Consider the following 23,907-nt stretch of genomic DNA (forward strand, 5'->3'; position numbering starts at 1 on the left):
TTCAAGGTTTTCACGAGTAGACTGGGTTCGTTTATCGGCAGTGAATAGCCTAAACTTCGGTAACGAGTCGTCAATATTTTGTCATATTTTAAACAGTAGGCTATACATTTGATTTGCAAACATTGGTTTTGTAGAGTAGACGGTAAAATAAAATCTAGAGAGAGAAAGAGAGAGAGAGAGAGAGAGAGAGAGAGAGAGAGAGAGAGAGAGAGAGAGAGAGAGAGAGAGAGATATTTGATGGCAGAAATCTCTCTCTCTCTCTCTCTCTCTCTAGATTTTATTTTACCGTCTACTCTACAAAACCAATGTTTGCAAATCAAATGTATAGCCTACTGTTTAAAATATGACAAAATATTGACGACTCGTTACCGAAGTTTAGGCTATTCACTGCCGATAAACGATAACAAACCCTTTAATGCAAACTAACTGTATCCTTTGATATTCCTCTATATTTATCACGAATTCCTTCTATACCTCCTCAGACACTCTTATTTCAAATATCTAAATTATTCTTATCACAACTAACACCATCTAGTCATTTTCATTCCATTATATCTATTATTCCTCTGGATCTTATTCCCTTTCCTTATTCTGTTTATTCGATGGGATTCGTTTTTCCCTTTACCGTCTTTCAGAATCTATTTTTAGCCACTGGCAACCAAATCCCCCCTTCCCCCGTCTCCTACCGTCTCCCCTGCCAGTCCACCCAGCCTATCTCATCACTCCCCTGTTCTAGGTCTGTAACCTTCTGCGTCATAATATCTCTCTCTCTCTCTCTCTCTCTCTCTCTCTCTCTCTCTCTCTCTCTCGTTATACAATACTTAAAAATAGATGAAGAAACCAAAATCGGTTTTCTTGAAGTGTCAATTAAATACAAAACGAAAAAATTATACCGTGTATACATCCATTTCAATCATAGCTTAAAATACGGTAACCGATTTCGTCCGCAAACCACTATTTTTTAGGAAACACCATTCTATTCCAGAAAATTTTTACTCTTTAAATGTCAATTGCGCTATAATAAAACATGTACTTATGTTGTTAAATTTCGGGTGTGTTTCAAAAATCGAGTATTGCTAACTTATTTTTGTTTTACTTTTGGCTGTGATCACATCAGCTGATGTCTAGCTTCCGCGCGAATACAATAACACAGAATTGTTTACACCATTTCTTAACTTATTCAAACCATCTATACAGTTAATATTACATAAACACCAATGTGTTATAACCTATCATATTTATTGTTTAGTACTTTAAAACCATCCCTCTCTCTCTCTCTCTCTCTCTCTCTCTCTCTCTCTCTCTCTCTCTCTCTCTCTCACATCGAACGTTATAGCGGTAACCTAATTGTTCGGTGACTTTAAAAATAGGCCTAGTACTTTCTTCTTTTACCTTTTTTGCATATGGATCCATAATTGAGGTGGGTACAAGTTGACTTATAACTGAAGTTAGGAAAAGTATTTTGGATATGGAAAGGACAATTAATCTTTCGTAACAGTTTAGAATTATCGTAAGTTATCACTCTGTCATTAGCGGCAGTTTGCTATTGTGGATTAAACGCATAAGGAAAAAAAAATTCCAGCTTTGCTACGAATTTAGGAATTTATATGGATACGGTAAGTAAAATATTTGTAATAACATAATGTTTACTAAATGTTTGTAATATCATTAGTTATGACTTAGATCATGTGTGTTTAATGCATTCGTTTGTTTATTATGATCGAAGATGGAGCGTAAACAAATGGAAGGTTTCCGTTTCAGGCGGCATCATAAAGAAAAACATTTCATAAATGGCATTCATTTCATTTATTTGAAAGTTCTAATAAAAAATAATTAAAACATTGGTAATAACAAATTCAACATATAATCTATACTTGGTAAAATTGCTGTCAATTCAAAAACACAGATGTATAAATGCGTCTGTTTCTTTGTTGTGATCAGAGTTAAACGTAAACAAAACATTGGTTGTCGTTTTCTATTCTGCTTTTTAGCGTGTTTAGGAAACGCATGATATAAAATCGCCTTTATTTTGATAATTCTGGATTTTCAATCATACAACAAGCTAGTCTATAGAGTGGTTTTGCTATTCACCAGTTGTATTATACAATAGATATGACAAACATTAAAATTTGTCTGTATTTTGGGTTGTGTTGTAACGGGAAATATATGGTGTTTACACCTATCCTGGTTATAATTTTAACCATTTTTCAAGTTATTAGAACTTTAAAGTATATTAAATGTTTTATTTATTTACAAAAACAATTTGATATTATAAAGAAATACAGTATAGTACAAAGAAAGTATTGGAAATGGGTAGTAAACACATTTGAATAGGCAAATTGCTGGTTGCCATGGCCACAATGGAATTATTTCTGTTAGTTGTGTGTTTCGAAATTCGCGATTTTCCATTTACACGAGGTCATTAATCGACCAAATTCTCGCATAATTCGGGACCCTACTGTATATATATATATATATATATATATATATATATATATATATATATATATTATATATATATATTATATATATATATATTTTATACATACATACATATATATATATATATATATATATATATATATATATATATATATATATATATATACACACACATATTTATATATACACACACATACATATATAGATATATATATATATATATATATATATATATATATATATATTATATATATATATATATATATATATATATATATATATATATTTATATATATATAGCTTTAGATTCCATCTTAAAATACTCTTTGTAGTAATTGTAACTTTAGAGTTTAGACATTTTACCTACGGTTTTTCAGTTCCCCCTTTTGATCAATTTTCCTGTCAACTAATTGTCTTTTCGACAAATTATCATAGATCAGTTATCAGTCGACCAGCTGTCTTTTGACCAGTCGTCAGGCTACCGTTACCGTTAAGCTTATGTTTATGGAAGGTGAGTCTCTTCTTATTGCTGTTAATATTTAGGCTAGAGTACTACTTTGACTCTTCTTACCTTCACCATCACCCCTCCATCAGGGTGGGATAGTCAACCATATGAACCTCAGGTAAGTCTCATAGAAAATAACCGAATTTCAGTGACAAAAGTATACAATATTTACATGCTCACCTGAAGATCATATCATGCCCTCTTCCCCACCTTCCCATGACCAGTGATGTAAAAAGGCTTTTGATCATATTTAGACTTTGAGACTGAAATGCCCCTTACTATTTGTCATACCTAGCACTCTTATTGGTGTAAGCCTCCATATAAGCACAGTACAGTATTCCACTAGAGGGACATGGCTATTAAAGTGAGAGAAAATAAAAAAAGTTTAGATTTTTAGGTTAGTGCACAAATCGATGGAAAATTTTATATTTTTAGGATGCTGCTTTATTCAACATTTAGCCAAGACTTGCCATACGAATTTCAGGCACGTATAGAAATAATAGACTGTATTAATTTCAGGCACGTATAGAAATAATACTGTATTAATTTCAGGCACGTATAGAAATAATAGACTGTATTAAAATTCAATTTTTAAGTCCTCTTTTAAAGCCCTGTTAAGTTTTAGAATGTGATTCTGTTTTATGGTTAAACAAATTAAAATACAGCTGTTTCATTGGGGCAGTGCAATAATATTTCTTATGATCAACCTTCAAATGTGTTATATGTTCTTTGTTCTTTCAGAGACCTTGCACTCACCAATGGTTATAACTGGAATGAATATTGGAGTTTCTTGGGTTCATTCACTAATTTAGCTTCAGAAGATGGTTTAGCTAAGCTAGAAAAACATCTCAGACTGAAGTTCATGCAGGTATGTATGAAAAGGATAAGATTTTTAAAGTTTCATTGGAATAGATGCTTACCAGAACATCAGTTGGGCAAGCCCATCCCCCCACAGTAGTGCTCTAACACAGCATTGGCCTCCCCATTATACAGCTTAAACTCACAGTCCTTGCTTGGGATTTATCTGCTGCCATGTGAATGTTTGGCGAACACATTGCCCCTTCACTAGCGAGGAGGCTAGTCAGGCAATCCTTGGTTGGGATTTATCTGCTGCCGTGTGAATGTTTGGCGAACACGTTGCCACTTCACTAGTGAGGAGGCTAGTCAGGCAATTTTTTACTATAGTAAATATCTTCATATGAAGGTAATTTATTACAGGATTTTCCTTCTGTGTAATCAGGTCTGATGATGCAGGAAATGTTTATATAGAATATGCTTTATAACATACCGTACTTGTAAAATTCTGTGTAACTATATTTTTTTAAAATTATGGTAAATACAGATAACCTCCTCTCCTCCATTAACAAAGGAGTTAGGCGGCTACAACTCTGTCATAAAGCAAAATGGTCTTTAAGCAATCTACCTTTATAGTTGACATTTTGAGCATACAATTTCTTAGTCACTTAATGTCAATAGAATTCCCAGGAAGCTAGGGCTGAATAATTCTTATTCAATTTAAAGTATATAACTACTTATACTTTTCCCTCAGAAATTCGTAATTAGATATACTGTACTTCAGTAATTCCATTTTTGCAAGAAAGCAAGGCCAGGAAAGCTACACCATTTTCTTTAGTCAGCTAGCTGCTAGTTTTGGCATAAAAATTATTATTATTATTATTATTATTATTATTATTATTATTATTATTATTATTATTATTATTACTTGGTAAGCTACAACCCTGGTTGGAAAAGTGGGATGCTTTAAAGCCAGGGGCTCCAATAGGGAAAACAGCCCAGTGACGAAAGGAAATAAGGAAATTAATAGAATATTTTAAGAACAGTAATAACATTAAAATAAATATTTCCTATATTAACTATAAAAACTTTAACAAAACAAGAGGAAGAGAAATTAAATAGAATAGTGTGCCTGATTGTACTCTCAAGCAAGAGAACTCTAACCCAAGACAGTGGAAAGCCATGGTACAGAGTTTATGGCACTACCCAACACTAGAGAACAATGGTTTGATTATTAATGTGTCCTTCTCCTAGAAGTGCTGCTTACCATAGCTAAAGATTATCTTCTACAGTTACCAAGAGGAAAGTAGCCACTGTACAATTACATTGCAGTAGTTAACCCCTTGGGTGAAGAGGAATTGTTGGTAATCTCGGTGTTATCAGGTGTGAGGACACAGGAGATTCTGTAAAGAATATACCAGACTATTCGTTGAATGTGTAGGCAAAGGGAAAGTGAACCGTAACCAGACAGAAAGATCCAACGTAGTACTGTCGGGCCAGTGAAGGGGCCCCATAACACACTAGCGGTAGTATCTCAACGGGTGTCTGGTGCCCTGGCCACCGTACTACCTATCAACACCAAAGATAGAAAAATGTGTTGTTATCATCATATCTCTCCTAATTTTTCATTAATGTATTAATTTCATGTTTATTGTAATAAAATGACTGTGTCCTTTTCCTTCATTCATATACTGTAGTTTATGCATTATCACCTGTTCAAACACTACAGCTGACAAGAATATGAGCACCAAAGGACAAGTCAGTGGTAACTTCATGACAGTACCATAGTATTTATTATTATTATTATTATTATTATTATTATTATTATTATTATTATTATTATTATTATTATTATTATTATTAATATTAATATTGATATTATATTAGGTAAGCTACAACCCTAGTTGGAAAAGGAGGCTATAAGCTCCAGGGCTACAACAGGTCAAAATAGCCCAGTTAGGAAAGGAGGTAAGGAAAGAAATAAACCAGAAGAGAAGTAATGAACGTTTAAGATAAGATAATTTTTGAACAGTAACAACATTAAAATAGACCTTTGATATATAAACTATAAAAATACGTATGTTAGCCTGCTCAACATAAAAACATTCACTGCAAGTTTGAACTTTTGAAGTTCCACCGATTCAAGGCAGATCACTCGACAACTTGGTCACAGCTGGAATAAGACTTCCAGAATACTGTGTAGTATTGAGCTTTATAATGGAGAAAGCGGGTCTATTAGAATTAACTGCATACATAGCACTGTATTACAAACAGAATGGTACTGCGTGGGAAGATTTGAATGCAAAGGATGGTCAGAATTAATAAAAATCTTATGCAACATGCTTAACGAGCTAATTGGACGACGGTGCCAGTGATTAATATCCAAGTCTGGAATAAGAAATTCAATAGACCATAAGTTCATGTCCAACAAATTAAGATGTGATTGAGCAGTTGAAGATCAGGCTAGAGAACAATACTTGAAACAAGGCAGAATGAAATAATTAAAACACTTCTTCAGAATAGAAGGATCACTGAAAATCTTAAAAGACTTTATCTATATGCCAATTTTTTGTGCAACAGAAGAAGAGGCAGACCGAGTGTGTTTCACAAAAGTAAATTTGCTATGAAGAATGACACCTAAAATTTCAAAGTCATACAGAGTTAAAAAAAAAAAAAATATCAATGGTGAGATCCAGATATCGAGGAGCCACTTTCCTCAACCTGCTTACAATCATACTTTAACTTTTGTTAGGGGTCAACTTCATGCCCCCCATAATTTGCACCATCCACTAATTTTAGCTAGATCTCTATTAAGGGAATCAGCAACCCCAGATCTAATTTCCGGAGATGGAACTGATGCAAAGAGAGTAGCATCATCTGCATATGTATTGGCGTGCTACTGTATTAAGCACACATTTGAGTATGAGTTGTTTTCAGATGTATTTAAATGGTACATGAATACATCTTAATAGTTTTTAAGTCTTTATTATATAAAAACAACAGAGTTAAACATCTCCATCACTGGAGGAAGCTGTGTTGGTCCAGATGACCAATTCTGGTGAAGTTTAGATATGAACTGAATAAATTATCGATATCACAGATATCGTATGCTTGGTTTACTTTAGCCACGTGACGGAATCGGAAGACACCTGCATCCGGTGACGTCACAAACTTTCACACGATGAGACAATGTGTTGACGTTTAAGAAGAATGTCAATTTGCCGAGGTTTGCATAGGTTTGCATTATACGTCCGGTTTACAATTTGAATGACTACAGCAAATCCCAGGGTTAGCTCTTCCAACCAACATGACATATTACGTCATTTGTTTTAAACATGTAATATTAACTATTCTAATCATTACATAAGCTCGGCCAGCTATCTCAATTTTTTTACAAAAATTTAACAACAAGCCGAAACATGGTTATTAGGTGTGACTGGACATACGTATTATTCTTTGTTTAACTTTAGCCATAGTCAACTGAGGACGAATGTCCAAAATAGGCACATCAAAAAATAATAACAATAATGCATACAAAAAAGATATTACCAAAGCAAAAAGAAAAATGCATGATAAAACCAAGATCATATATATGGTACATTGCTAGCAAATGATTACATGGTACCAAAAAACAAAATAAATTCTGACTTACATATGATTCGGTAACTTGATAAAGAATAATTGTTACCTTTGTCAGAAACAAAATACTCAATTTTTAGTGCACAAACACGAATTCCTGGTACGTACACGTACCACGGTTTTGTACATATATATATATATATATATATATATATATATATATATATATATATATATATATATATATATATATATATATATATATATATATATTTTTATATAGGGCTGATATATTTGATTAGATGCCCATAGATTCTGTTATATATTTTATTATATTTTTTTTTTCTCTTTTCTTTTTTAACATTCCGGCTTATATATTTTTATTAGATGCCGAGAGAAAAAATTATGTATATCCTTTTTTTTTATTTTATTTATTTTTTAAATGTTGTTTTAAATGTATTTTTAACAATGCAAATGTAGAAAATTTCTTTAATTACATATTACTAGCGTACTAATCAGCTTTTCATACAAACATCTTCCCGACAAATTACTCCCTTAGCGAATGAGGTGGCCACTCAAACAGCTTTGAACTGGATCCAATAGGGGGTATTGTCGGGGCTATGCAACTCATTCCTTTTTAGCTGCTTGCTGTGCCGTAACCTACGCCAAACAAGGATGTTCACGGCGATAAATATCACCACCGTGAAACACAAACCAGCCAGTAGTATGGGGTGAAGAATTTCTTTATAAGTCGGTGACAGGTGGTCCTTTTCGGTAAGTTTCATCAACCGCTTTGCCACATTTCCGTTGTATGGGAGAGGAAGTGCTGGCATTGTAGAGGTCCACGTGAAGTTCGCGAAGTAGGCTCGTTCTCTGATGATTGTCCGTAGACCAGTCACCATGGAATTCGGGGAAGTCCCGACACAACCATCTGCTGCGACGAATATATGTGTAAAGGATGTGGATCCGTCAGGGCATGATACATTGAAGCCGTCCTTGTCGTATCGTATCCACGAGCCATTATTCAGTCTGCAATTGAATTCTTTATTGTCAAAGGGATAAAGCTTATCCAGACAATTTTCACTTGTATGGGAGAGAGCACCGTCTAGCACTATACCTAACTCGCATGAATCCATAAGTTTTTATGGAATTCAAATGAGTCAGCTGTACATATTTTTCTATCCATTGCGTCTGAACAGTGAGTTAATTGATTTAAGTCTTTAATGACCGTATATGTTTCCTTGTCTGGGGAAATCAATACGTGTCCTGTCAAACTGGATATTACTGGATTTGAGTGATTCGTCATGAAAGTCGGAAATGGTGATATCCTGTAAGATTGCCAGGCATCAGAAGAATCAAAGGGAATTGTAATCCTAATCTTGTTATTATCTACGTTTACTGTAATTAGGCTGTAATAAAATTCTAACCTATGTTCGTCTAACAAAGGAACATAGCCTAGTTTATCCCTTCCGTTCTTCAGAACTAATTTTAAGTAACGTATAGGCAACAAATGGGGCGACAATACACCTTTAGTTGCTAACGTGATAGCTTCTACATAATCCTTGGATTTCTCAATGAAATGTGCAATTCTGTTATGTATGTGATCTATCTTTGAATCATAATACGTTAATGTTGCCAACAAATCCTGTACTTCCATAATTTGAACGATATTATCTGAATGTTCATTTAATAAATCCATAATTTTATTGATTGAAGCTAACTGATCCCTTAGTTCTGACATAATCAATTCATCTTTATGAGTCAAGAACTCAATTTTCTTATTTTGATTACTAATTTTAAGACGATTGGAAATTCCTAAACCTAAACTTGCAACAGACCCAAAGATGCTTAATGCAGCATAAATGAACGGATTCCGTCTTTCTTTATGTTCGTGTCCTACAGTCCACATCAAAAGAATTAGCAATGAATTAGCCAAAGATCCTGTCTCGCCAGTCTTATTTTTCAAGTCATCAGATAGCATCTCTGCAACTTTTAATTTTGATCCAAGCAAACTCTTAGTAGTCAAATGAAAATGTCTTCCATGCAACTCATCCAATGATGCAGAAAACCTTGAAATGGCGGTTCTTAAGCTAATGACATCATTCTCTTGAAGAAAAATTGCTTGCATATTCACTTCTACAATTACGTTAGTTGACGTAATAAAAAATGTCTTCTTGTCTTTCAACTATATTGCCATATTTAAAATATATATTTTTAGTCTTAGAACTCATCCCATACGAGAAAAATGTCTGAGCGAACAATATCACTCCCAACAACAAAATTTTCATCTTGGAAACCTGTAACGAGAAAAAATATATGTAATTACTCCTGTATTAAAAAGAAAACTTTTAATCACACAAAACAGAACAGAATTTTCCCTCACTTCTTTTCCTCTCTTTTCTTTTTAATTTCTTATGTGAGCCAATGGTACTATTCTCTCATCCGTGGGTTGGGCTACATTTTGAATTCTAAACCTATTGGCCGTTAATGTTTCCAAAATGTTAAATGGGCCTTCAAACTTAGGTGTTAATTTATAGTTGAGCCCTTTTCTGACATTGATTTGAATATAGATGTTATCACCCACGGTATATGTTTTAGTTGGTTTCGCTATTTTATCATGATTCCTTTTCATTATGATTTGTGATTCTTCTAAATTCTTTCGAAGGATATCATATCGACTTATACTTGCATTTATGCATTCTTTTAAAGGATTTGATAGATTAGTTGTAGGCGTTAATACATGGAAAGGTGTTCTAACTGGGGTACCATACAATGCTTCATGCGGTGACATTTTAATTGATATATGATATGAATGATTCAGAGTACTCAGTGCCGCCGGTATTGCAATATCCCAGTTGGGGTCTGATCCCCCTAGTGTTACCCTCAATATATTTAATATCTTCCTATTTGCTCTTTCCACTAGCCCATTTGACTCTGGGTGATATATCATGGTATTAATCTTCTTTATGTTGAGGAATTCACACAATGAGGTAAGAAAGTGATTATTAAATTCACCACCCGAGTCTGAGATTATCATGTGTGGAATTCCATGTTTACAAATGTAACACTCGTAAAACTTCCTAGCGCATTCAATCGCAGTTTTAGTTTAAAGCGCTATTAGTTCTGTATATCGAGTTAAAGCATCTATAATTACTAAGAGGTGCTTATTTCCTCTGTCTGACTCGTAAAATCCTGTTAACAAATCTAAATGTATTCTTTCAAAGGGTTGATTGGGCACAGGATAAGCTCCTAGGCTGACAGGTGTTTTCGTATGCCCTTTGTTTTCCTGACATGTGTGACAATTAGCTATGTGTCTTTTTATATCTGTAAGCATTGTATGCCAATAAAACAATGATTTGGCTTTCTGTGACATTAATGAGAACCCAGGGTGTCCATGTAATGGATTTGAATGCAACCAATTCAGGACAGTGGAAATAAGTGAGATTGGTACTACTACCTGGTCGTTAGTTACATGTGGTGTATTGCGGGTTTTCCTTGTCACAGTCCTACACAGAATATTATCTTTGATTATATAATTCTGCTGCTTATACTTTATATATTCCTTTTCTTTAGGATTGCCTTTCAAAGCATTTATAATTGTTTCTATTTTCTGATCTTTTCTTTGCTCAGTCTGTAACAATTCAGCACTCCAGCCTAAATCTTCTTGTTCAGATATTGTTTTTACAATAGGCATGGATGTTGATATATCTATTAATTCAGCTAAAGGCTCCGTACAAGATGACACGGGGTTGCGTGATAATGCATCCGCAATGATATTTGCTTTCCCAGGTAAATACCCGATTCTTGCGCCAAAATCTTGAATGATCAAATGCCACCGAGTTCGTTTAGGGCTGTGGTTGAAGCGTTTAAAGAACTCGGTTAGTGGTTTATGGTCAGTAAGAACCTTAACGGGATAACCGTAAATTATGAACTTAAAATGCACTAGCGAATTAACAATAGCTAGCCCTTCCTTGTCTATTACTGCATACTTACTTTCGGAAGTTCTCAATTTTCGAGAATAGAAAGCTATCGGGAAAAACTGTTTATCATATTGCTGAAGCAATACCCCTCCTACTCCTAAGTCTGAATCTGTTGCAATGAAGAATTCCTTACCGAAGTCAGGAAATTTTAAGATAGGAGAACTACACAGTTCATCTTTCAAAGTATTAAACGCCTGTTGATGTTGCTCAGACCAAATGAAATCTACGCCCTTCTTCGTAAGATCAGTTAAAGGAGCGGATATTATTGAATAGTTGCGTATAAAACGCCTGTAATATCCACTACAACCCAGAAATTGCTGTATTCCCTTGACATTAGTAGGTATGGGAAAATTACGTATAGCCGACACCTTATCATGGACTACTTTAAGACCTTGGCTTGACACCATGAAACCCAAATATATCAATTCTGTTTTGAAAAATTCACACTTACTAATCTTTACCCTCAAGTTATGTTGTCTTAATCTCTGTAGTACTAGTTCTAACTTACGTAGATGTTCTTCTAAGGTGTTGGAAAAGATTACAAGATCATCCATATAGGCATGCAATATATCCCCTAACAAGTCTCCAAACACTATGTTAATCATTCTTGTAAATGTTATAGGAGCACAACGTAAACCAAAAGGCATCCGCAAAAATTCATAATGTCCCCTGGCTGTGCTGAAGGCTGTGTATGGGATACTATCTTCTTCTAATGATATCTGGTGAAAGCCTTTAAGTAAGTCCAAACTGGTAAAATATTTATTCTGACCTAACAAAGACAAAATATCGTCAGTACATGGCACTGGGAATCGATCAGGGATCGTTTCCTCGTTTAGACGACGAAAGTCGACGCAGATACGCCATGTTCGATCTTTTTTCGGTACAACTATTAAAGGAAAATTATAAGGGCTATTTGATTTTCTAATGACTCCTTCCTCTAACATTTTACCTACTTCATCATTTATTTCATTCTGGAATTTCATAGGGAGTCTGTACGAGGGTACATATATAATTTTCTGCTTGTCCCTCAACCTTATTTGATGCTCGATCACATCTGTTTTTCCTAAGGATCCATCCGTAGTGGAAAAGACATCTGTATATTTAGTTAAAAGTTCAAAAATTTTCTGCTGAACTTCTTCGTCTTGAATGTCCTTACTGATTTTATTTTTAATAGATCGCAAAAGGGATTCATCCGCAACTGATTGAGAGTGATTGATTTCAGCAACGGTAAGAATACGATGTTTATAAACTTCTACATCCAAGATATGTTGATTTTTGTGAATTACTAAAGTGTTATTTAAATGATTACAGACTTCGATATTACATTGCTGATGTGAGCCTACTGTATAAATAGCTTGTGTGACAGACAATCCGTTAGTTTTCAAAGTATCGGAAAGGATTAATATTTCAGATCCCGGTAGTGTTTTCTTTATTTGCACTATTAAATTCGAAGGTATGTTGGGTTCGATAGATTGCGTGCAAAATGATATTACGGGTGAACGAGAATTCTGCTGGGTCGCGTATATTATTTCTTTATTAGTGAGACAAGTTATTGGTTCTTCAACGTACGTTATAGTTACATTTGTCATCTCCTTTTTATCCAAAACTGACTTTAAGGTATTAGAAGACTTATAGAATTTCCCTTTGATTTACACGCCGTGCTTGGCAGGAGCTAAGATAATGTTTTGATTTCCCATAGATGGGTATCCTATAATTACAGCTGGATACATATTAATGTTTTTTACAACAACAAATGTATCGGCAAACGTGCGATTACCGACTCTGAACTGAATATGAGTTATGCCTATGACGTTTAATTCATTATTTCCTATACCTGAAAGTCTAATTCCTGATTTTTCAATCGGAAAGTTCGGAAACAACAAATGATGCGTCTTCAAATCCATAATATTACGTGGACTACCAGAGTCAAAAAATAACGTAAAGGATTTGTGTTCTAAATTTACAGCATATAAGGTTGGCCGTAACTCATTTTGGCTTATTATTGTATGAATTCGTTGCAAATCTACGGGAGCATGCACTGTTTTACTTAATTCGGCTGTGTGTTTCATAGGAAAATCTATTGTCTCACAATTATCTGATAAAACATTAAATTGATTATTCAATACTATTGATGTTGACATAAATGACCTTGACCCAACATCACTCTCTTCCCCTCTAGAGTTAACTATGTGGTATTTGCTTTGCTCTGCACATTCTGAAAATTAGACTGACCTTGCGAGGTCTGGTTTGACGGCCCAGGCTCAGCAATATTTGAAGAAGTGTTTGTTTGTTTCGGACTCTGAACTGCATTGACATTTTGTTGTTTCTTCTTATTGTTAAAATGAGGATTTTTCTTTTAATTTCCATATGGAACTGACTGTGGAATTGACTGTGTATTTCTAGGATATTGTTGTGTCTTACGCGCGTAACATGGACTATAAGAATGTGATGCTGTGTTGTGAACTGAGCAAAATTTCGTTCTACAGTCTGCGCTTATGTGACCTTGATGTTTGCAGTTGTAACACGTCACTCCCGCTACTGGACTGTTAATTACGTTCACTGTTTGTGGTTTTGTTTCATTCTTAGCAAAAACTTGAGTTAACACGGGATCGAGATCTGGACACTTGGACATGTGTTTCTTTATCTGTTTATAGACATCCAATTCCGTACTTGCAGGCATTAACTTCTTATCAAAGCACCGCACTAAAGCTTCAGGCAACATAAGTGTCATGCAAGTTAAATACATTAATTGTAAAAAATCTTTCACGGAGATGTTATCGTTAGTAACCCAAGTGGAATTACCTAAAATGTCCTGATATTCGTTAAGCCTATCAGCTATGAGAGCTGCTCTCTCAATAACATTAAGCCGATTCATAGTGGCTTGATTAAGTGTATTTCGTAACGTTAACACTACATCCAAGGCTTCCTCACCCCCATAGATCGCGCGTAACCTAACTTTGAAATCATCCCAAGTAACTGCTTCCTGAAATGAAACACCTCTTAAATACGCACTCGCATCCCCCTTAGAAAAATATATAAAACTTTTAGCTTCTTGTAATTGTACAAAAGGATCTACGATTTGTTTGGCATTTCAATGGGCATCAACGGATGAAATCCATGACTCCACATTTTGTGGCAAGAACCCGTTGACCCGACCTTGAAAAGGAAGGATTGCTGACCTGGCATTTACAAGCGTCACAATTGGAGGAGGATTAGCCTGGCCTACACCACTAGGTCCAGGGGTAGGGCTGACAGGAGGAGCCATGACAGCTGTATTTTTTTTTTTTCTATCCCTTTGACCCCTTTCATCAATTCTATCAAAATACAGTGATACCTCGGTACTCGACCATAATCCGTTCGAGATCCGTGTTCGACCTCCGATTTGTTCGAGTACCGAATTTTTTTTCCCCATAAGAAATAATGGTATATATTCTATTCCGTTCCCAAGCACTCGAACAGGCCCAAAATATTAATAAAACGTGTACCTAAACAACAATAATTATCTAAATGTGTATGAAATTGGTTAGAAAATCCTATAAAACAATTTTAAACCATTTACTGTACTAAAATAAAACAATTTTAAACCATTTTCTGTACTGTAGTGAACATACCTTTGAGCAGCGGTTCGATGGCATACAGGGATGGATGTGGAGAGGATGGAAGGGGGAGGTTACTGCTTGGAAGGAGAGTCCCCTTCCATGATGTGGCGGGGTAGTTCTCCTTCAGGAGTTGTTTCTCTCTCCAATGAAAGGGTGGGCAGATCTATTTCAGGGGTTTCTTCTCTTCTTTGTCTCTTCTTTGGAGGAGAAACAGGCTTTGATGTAGCAGCTTTCTTTTCTTTTGTGAAAAACTGGTCTATTGTTAATTGTTTCTTCCTCCTCTGCAGTATTCTTCGAAAATGATGAATACCTGTTCTATTACGAATACCTGTTCTATTACGAAACTTTTCAAACCAACCCCTGCTCGCTTTAAATGTAAATGAATCACTTTCACTGGTACTCGGACTTTTCTTCACTAATTCTTCATAGATATGCAACGCTTTTTCACAAATGAACGCTTCACTAACACTTTCCCCGGCCAACTGTTTTTCTTTAATAAATATTAAAAGCAACTTTTCCATCTCCTCAATCACTTGTGGCCTTTGCTTAGTTACCGCCGTAACTCCCGTTGCAACATTCGCCTTCTTAATCATTTCTTTATGCTTTAAAAACGTAGAAATGGTCGACTTCGCCATTCCGTATTCTACCGCTAAATCGGACACTCGTACACCATTCTCATATTTCGCTATAATTTCCTTCTTCAACTCGATCGTTGTTCGCACTGTTTTCCTCTTCTCCTTCCCCTTAACACTCATTACTTTCTTGGGACTCATTATGAAAGCTAAAAAAGCAATTAAAAGCACTGAAAATCACTAAATCACAACGAATGCTGATCGCGCGTTGTCTGAGTGACGCTCTCGAGAGAACTGATGCTTCCCGAACAAGCGAGAGTGGCCGAGATGGCGCGATCATCACAAAGCCCATGCGGTCGTCACGTGTTCGGCTGGTCGAGTACCGAATTTTTGGTCGAGCACCGCAGCAAAAATTTCTCGAAAATTTTGGTCGAACTCCGAATTGTTCGAGTATAGAGTCGTTCGACTACCGAGGTATCACTGTATCTATATGAGTACAGACGCCCACTGCGTAAACGCATATGTATAATCAAATTCCCCCAACACTGTTACTAATCCCAAAACATTTCCCCCTAGAGTTTCTGAAAGAAAAAGGAATTAGCACAAAGAAAGAAAAATTCTAAATGAGAATTCGGAGTTTCTTATAACAAAGTTCAGGAATTCACTCACCCCAGTAATAATTGACTAACGACTTGTGATAACTACACTTCACTGCCCAAACTGAAATGAATACAAAATATCTGTACTTAGCTTATATATGAAGTCGACACGTCCTCTCTCTCTCTCTCTCTCTTGATGTTTTGTTAGCGATGTCTCGTTCTAGTTTCTTGTTGAATGTAGTTCTTCCTGGATATGTCTTGCAATTGTTGAATGCCAGTCCTTGGGTTTCCTAGGATGTTGATTGAAGATTCAGGTTGTATACTAACATATGTTGATGTTAGCTTTTCCGTTGGACTTAGTCAAAATTGTAGATTCTTGTAGATAATGTTAAGTTCTTGAAGATCTTTCTCAGGTTTTACAGCTTTTATTTTGAAGTCTTGAAGATCTTTCTCTGGTTTTACAGCTTTTATGTTGAAGTCTTGAAGATATTTCTCTGGTTTTACAGCTTTTATGTTGAAGTCTTGAAGATATTTCTCTGGTTTTACAGCTATTATTTTGAAGTCATGAAGATTTTTCTCTAATTCTTAGAGTTTAACCGCTGTCTTAGAGTTTAATCGCTGTCTTAGAGTTTAATCGCTGCCACCATTTATTGGCGTGCTACTGTATTAAGCACACATTTGAGTATGAGTTGTTTTCAGATGTATTTAAATGGTACATGAATACATCTTAATAGTTTTTAAGTCTTTATTATATAAAAACAACAGAGTTAAACATCTCCATCACTGGAGGAAGCTGTGTTGGTCCAGATGACCAATTCTGGTGAAGTTTAGATATGAACTGAATAAATTATCGATATCACAGATATCGTATGCTTGGTTTACTTTAGCCACGTGACGGAATCGGAAGACACCTGCATCCGGTGACGTCACAAACTTTCACACGATGAGACAATGTGTTGACGTTTAAGAAGAATGTCAATTTGCCGAGGTTTGCATAGGTTTGCATTATACGTCCGGTTTACAATTTGAATGACTACAGCAAATCCCAGGGTTAGCTCTTCCAACCAACATGACATATTACGTCATTTGTTTTAAACATGTAATATTAACTATTCTAATCATTACATATGCAGTGAGCTTGTTTTCTAGATCAAATCATATGTAATGTGTATACAGTATGAAAAGTAATGGGCCAAGAACACTACCCTATGGTATACCAGATATCACATTCTTATACTCACTATGGTGCCTATCAACAACTTTCTGCGATCTATTACCATATATTTCTGCATACAAGACGACCCTTAAATTGTAAAATTCACCCTTGAAAATCGAGGTCATATTATACAACCGATATGAAAATCACACCTTAAGTATTAAATGATATTTACTGGTAGGCTAGCCTAACCCTCTGTACGATGACCGATAATAAAGGTAACCAAACCATATTCACTTTACATATTTTTGGCATAAGATCATGATAAATAGCCTATTTGAGGAAATATCCACTTCAATAATGAAATCAACTTTCATCTATGCGAGTCCAGCAGACAAAATGTAAAAATACAGTTTTGGATGCATCCGCAATAACCTTTATCTTTCTCTTTCCCTAACTTTTTAGTGATTTTAATGATAACTTTAATGACAATATTAATGAAATTTAGATAAGCCTATTTTTCATTAAAAATCCACTATGATTTAAATTATCCTCACTTGTTCTCCAGTGCCGCGCACCATCTCTATCACATCAAACATTGTAGTGGCAACACGGTTGTTCAATTTTTTGGATGCTCGTAGAATAATTTAATACCAGCCTTAATTTTCTCTCTTTGCTGATGGTTCCATTATTGATATGGGTATAAGTTGTTAAGAAATTAAACTGACTCAGAACTGAAGTTAGGAAAAATATTTTAGAAGAGGATTGTACAATTATCGTTTGTAACAATTTAGAACAAATCATATGACTGTAAGATTATCATGCTATACTATCATTAGCAGTAATTTGCTGCTGTTGACCAAACGCAAACAAACTAGTTTTCCTGTTTTGTGACGTGTAGAAATTTCTAAGGATACGGCAAGTAAAATATTTGTAATAACATCATCTCAACTAAAAGGTTTTAGTCACATTAACTATTACTTGGATGTTTAAATGCATTTGTTTGTTTGTTATAATTGGCGATGAAATGAAAACAGAAATTTTTTTCTGTTTTAGGCAGCATGTTTAGGAAAAACATGATATAAAACAACATTAGTACTAACATCTTCATTACATAACCATTACTTGGTTAGATATCTGCTGCTAGAAAAGCTAACTGATACACAGATGTGTAAATTATTATTATTATTATTATTATGATTAAGCTACAACCCTAGTTGGAAAAGCAGATTGCTTTAAGTCTAGGGACTCCAACAAGGAAAATTAGCCCAGTGAGGAAAGGAAACAAGGAAAAATAATTTTTTTCAAGAACAGTAACAACATTGAAATAAGTATTTCCAATATAGATTATAAAAAAGTAACATAACAAGAGGAAGAGAAGTAAGATAGGATAGTGTGCCCAAGTGTACCCTCAAGCAAGAGAGCTCTAACCCAAGGTACAGAGCCTATGACACTACCCAAGTGTTACGACCCTTGTTGGGCCGTGGTGCAAGTTCTTATTGCACAATAAGAGAGGTCAGTGATCATATCAATATCAGGCATAAAGATTGGTCAGTGGAAACGAAAATACTTGGGAAAACTTAACAATATTTATTAACAACAATTTTTAGAAGTCAACCTTGAGACGACCTAACAATTTAAATTAATAATTAACAACTAACACTTAACAACTGATAATTAACAATTAACACTTAACTAATAATTAACAATTAACACTTAACAACTAATAATTAACAATTCACACTTAACAACTAATAATTAACAATTAACAGTTAATCACTAATGCCTAAAAAGGCATACACCGAGACAGAGTTTCATATTAACTGATTTCTAAATGTGAAACACCACTCTCAACGAGAGAGAGTCAAACATTTAATTACTTAACCACTAGACAGAAGAAATAATAATATGTATTCTCTCACACTTTGGGGCTGGGTAAAATCACCACCCACTCCAAACAAAGTAGCGACTCCAAATCACTCAGCTACCGTAGGGAGTGCAGCTCAACAGGACTCCTCATCAAAGGGAGGGAAATGGAGTCCCAACCCAAGAAAAAGTAAATAATGGCTCCTACCTGGCAACTGCCTCCCTACATGTCACCACGAGCTCCAAGGCTCCCGCAGCTGTCTATGTCGAGAATGCGTTGATGGCGGTGTCTCTCCTATGTCCACCTTGAAAGCCGGGATTCTTACGTCGGCGTGGCGAATAGCAGAAGAGAACACACAGGAAATGCAAGACACCGCAGGTGGCAGAAATGCACCTGCTAAAAGCTGTCAACTGTTGGTGTCACAATCCTCAAAAAGCTCACATAAGCCAGCTACTGCAGTAGGTCCTGGGAGCCTCCAGCTCGAACTGTGTCCTTTAGCAATCGAGTTTCTCACAGGTAAACACAGGTGTCTCTTCTCACCAAGGACTCGAAAAACACAGAAAAGAAAGGACTCGGAAAACACAGAAAAGAAACAAGCATTAAACTAGACACTTATAAATCTTCAAACGAGCGGGGAGGAGGTTAAAACAGCACTTCAAAAGAAAAAAAATTAAATTTACAACGAAAGCCTTATAGATTAAATCTTATACTAATTTTACATAAAACAAAATTGTAGTAACAAGGCTGACGAAAATTAAAGCAAAAATTACATCAATACATAATACCTTCCTCCCCGAAGAAAAAAAAAATTGAAACAGGAAAATTATTATTTTTTTTTATATATACAAATGGAAATGCACCTGTAAAGTAAGAACAATAAGTATAAATAATACAAACCAAGAGTTTTATATAGCTTACCATTATTTCTAGTCAAAAATCTCCTATTCTATGGAAACAAACCTATCTAATAAACCTAAATAAACTTACAGGTATGCCCACAGACATACACCTTAACCTACAATACAGTACACTGGTTTTATAGTTCAAAAAGTCATATATATTATTATACAATCAAAAGTCTTAGTATATCGGGACAAATCAATAATTAAATTTGAGGAACCTTTATAAAACACTAGAGTGTATACCACTCCAAGAAACCTCCTAAACTTTATCTACAAAGCTATTATTTAAACAGAACTACGTACAACCTCAATGGAGAAACGAGCAAGGCGGCACATGAGAAGGATTAGACTAGCACACTAAATTCTAGAAAGGGTATCAGGAATTTTCAAAGGAAGAGCTTCCTTTTCTATAGTGGAGTAACGTTTTTCCGCAGCGAGAAGCTTTTTACTATAGTAAGACACATGATGAACACCGCCCTCCTTTCTCTGAAAAAGGACACCTCCAATGTCGACGTCACTGGGATCTACTGCTATAATAAAAGGCTTCTGAAAATTTAGGGAAGTCAAAATGGGGTTAGTAATTAATACTGATTTAAGTTTATTAAAAGATTCTTCACACTGGTCCGACCACTAGAACTTTTTTCCTTTTCCTAATAAACTAGTAAGAGGTTGAGCAAGATCAGAGTATTTACGCACAAATCTGCGGTGATAACCCGTCATGCCCCGCACTCTTCTTACATCTCTAACATTACCCGGCCTTTTCAAATTTATAATTGCCTCAAGGTTAGCTTGTTACGGAGCCACCTGACCTAAACCAACCTCGTGACCCAAATAACAAACCTTGGCCTGACTCAATTCGCACTTAGCCAAATTAACAACTAACCCTGCACACCTAAGGGCTTCAAAAACCTTACGTAACCTTAACATTTGGGTATCCCAGTCATTACTATATACGTACTACCAAGTCATCAATATAAATTTACACTCCTCTCAAACCACAAATTACCCTATTCATGAGCCTTTGAAAAGTACATGCAGCATTTTTCATTCCAAAGGTGTAACCTTACACTCGTATAGGTCAAACGGAGTGACAAAGGCGGATATTTCACGAGCTCGATCGGACAAAGGAACCTGCCAATAACCCTTTAAAAGATGCAACTTAGAAATAAAAAAGATGCAACTTAGAAATAAATTTGGCAGAACCAAATCCGATCCTGACAATCATCAATATGAGGGAGAGGAAAAGAATAATTTTTTGTATGGCGTTCACCCTACGGTAGCCCACCACATGCAAAACATACCGTCTGCTTTCTTTACTAGTACAATAGAAGAACTCCAGGGACTTACAGATGGTTAAATAGGGTTATGTTTCAACATATACTCTATCTCCTTACTGACAAAATCCCATTTTACTGGGTTCAGCCGGTAAGGATTCTGCTTCACAGGGGAAGCATCACCTACATCAACGTCATGACTTAGAATATTTATCCTACCTGGAGCATCCTGAAAAAGATCTGAAAAGGAATAAATTAAATTAAGTTCTTGGGAGGCACATCCAATACCACAGACACAGGCTCGGACACTATCGCTAACGGATCACCTTACTTACCAATATAAGGTTTCAGACGATAAACATTAAATATTCTACATTTAAGGCTTGAACCGGGAGCTTCAATTTCATAGTTAACCTCTGACAGTTTCCTCAAAACCTTCCAAGGGCCCTTATATCTTGGTTCGAGAAAACTATCCGGGTCCATACTCAGCATAAAAACCAACTCCCCAGGTTCAAATGAACGTACCTTTACCTTTGTGTCAAAGTTGTTCTTCATTACTGACTGGGATCATTCCAAATTTTCCCTGGCAAACTTTCAGGCACTAACCATTCTTCCCTTCAAGTCTTCCACAAACCTTTTTACATTTATTTCCTCGTTCCGACTGGATTTGAGCATTTCATAAACAATTTCCAATGGTCCATGAACCTTGTGCCCAAATACCAACTCGAAAGGAGCTACACCAGTGGAAGAGTTAGGGTGATTCCTGATAGCAAAGAGGGCAAAAGGGAGAGCTTTGTCCCAGTCACTATCATGATCATAACAATGTTTCTTCAGGACAGACTTGAGGGTTTGGTGGAACCTTTCCACCACTCCTTGACTCTCCGGATGATAAGTTACTCTGGTAACGTGCTGAATGGCCAGTTCAGCATACTTACCCCCAAATACCTTACTCGTGAAATTCTTCCCACAGTCGGTCTGAATTACACGAGGGAGACCATACCTGGAAAAGAAATCCATTAATTTTTCGAAGACAACTTTGGAAGTAATACGCCTCATAGGTATAGCTTCAGGAAAGCGAGAGGCTCTATCCATGATAGTTAATAAATATACATAACCTGTTTTAGTTTTGGGTAAGGGGCCTACCACATCAATTACTAACTCAGAAAATGGATCACTTATAGCAGGTATGGGATGCAAGGGGGCTTTAGGGATCCCCTGATTTGGTGTACCCATAACCTAACAAGTCTCACACTCTCTGATAAACTGCTTCACTCTCAAGTTAATTCCAGGCCACCAAAAATACCTAGCCAGACAATGAAAAGTTTTTAACACACCTAATGACCTGAAAAAATAGTATGAGCTAACTCCAAAACAGAATTTCTGAATTGAGAAAGTACCACAATCTGTTCCACCCGACCAGTTTTATTCAAATTATGAGATGCGGGAAGACTAAACCTATATAATAAGCCCTTTACAACTCCAAACCTAGGTTTAGTCAGATCCTCAACATCGGCCAAATCAAAATTAAATTCATCTTTCTGAGCTTTATTAAAAGCAGCTCTGTCCCAATCAAGTTTCATATTAACTACATCATTACAACTACTCTCTACTGGCCCGGGCCTTAAAACATATAACTCCACACTACTTAAAATTAAGTCATCATCACTGTCCACATCAAGCGAATTACAGTAGCAGCTTTTGCTGCGGACCGAGTCATTACAGCCACGGGACTAGCATTGCCTGATAATATAGGGAATAGCTCCCGTCCTTCACTATCCAGCATATCATTTCCCAGGATACCATCAATACCCGGAATAGGTAAACTATCCACCACAGCCAACTCAGTGACGCAATCATATCTTAGAAAAGACATGCGGACATTAACCTAAGGAGTGGACGCAACTGAATTCTGAAAACCCCCAACAATACAAAATTTCCAGTATATTTTTCAAAACCATTTAGACCCCTTTTCATGACTAACGACCTGGCAGAACCAGTGTCCCTAAAAAACTTATCCTGGATAACACGAGAGTCAAAAATCGAACTTTCCAAGCCACAAATATTTGTCGTAATTGAGTTATGATTGGGAATTAGGAACATTAGGCTTAATACTATTCACTAAATTGCTCATATCTACTACAGGTTTGTCTACAGGACTACTGCTACTAACCTCTGACTTATCATTAACCAAGGCTACAGGACTTTGATTATTGTGCTGAAGGTACATCCTACGAGCATTACATCGGTTTTGGAAATGCTTGTTGCACCAAAAACAGCTTCCTTTACGGCCTGAGCTTCTATTCCCATTATACCTGTTATTTCCCCCACCTGGGAAGTCTCTATTAGCAAAAATTTTAGGGGGAGGAGGACCTCCTTGGACTCTACCCACATCCCCATCACCTGAAAAAGAATTTGGATTAATATTACCATTCTTTGGGATATAGGGAATCGACGAGGATGTTTCCCCTCTCCTACCACTATTAGGGGAGCAAGATGTTTGATTATTTAAAGTCTTGAAATTAAAACTACTGCTACCTGAACGGTGAGTCAATACAAATTCATCCGCTAACTGAGCGGCACTACTCAATTTCACACTTTTTACCTCCTCCAGGTAACGCAGCGAATGTGACTATCTGA

At 35.8% G+C, this 23,907-nt stretch overlaps 1 protein-coding gene across 1 annotated transcript in view; it reads left to right on the forward strand.

The window, feature by feature from the left end:
• Positions 1-23,907, forward strand: part of Ankle2 (ankyrin repeat and LEM domain-containing protein 2) — a 668,076-nt gene that overhangs the window by 250,577 nt on the left and 393,592 nt on the right. Inside the window, exon 6 of the mRNA XM_068383147.1 lies at positions 3,689-3,815. Within this exon, the coding sequence (XP_068239248.1) occupies positions 3,689-3,815 (127 nt within the window). The remainder of the gene's footprint in view (positions 1-3,688; positions 3,816-23,907) is intronic.

Source organism: Palaemon carinicauda, chromosome 11, assembly GCF_036898095.1.
Source record: "Palaemon carinicauda isolate YSFRI2023 chromosome 11, ASM3689809v2, whole genome shotgun sequence".
NCBI classification, from domain to species: Eukaryota; Metazoa; Arthropoda; class Malacostraca; order Decapoda; family Palaemonidae; genus Palaemon; species Palaemon carinicauda.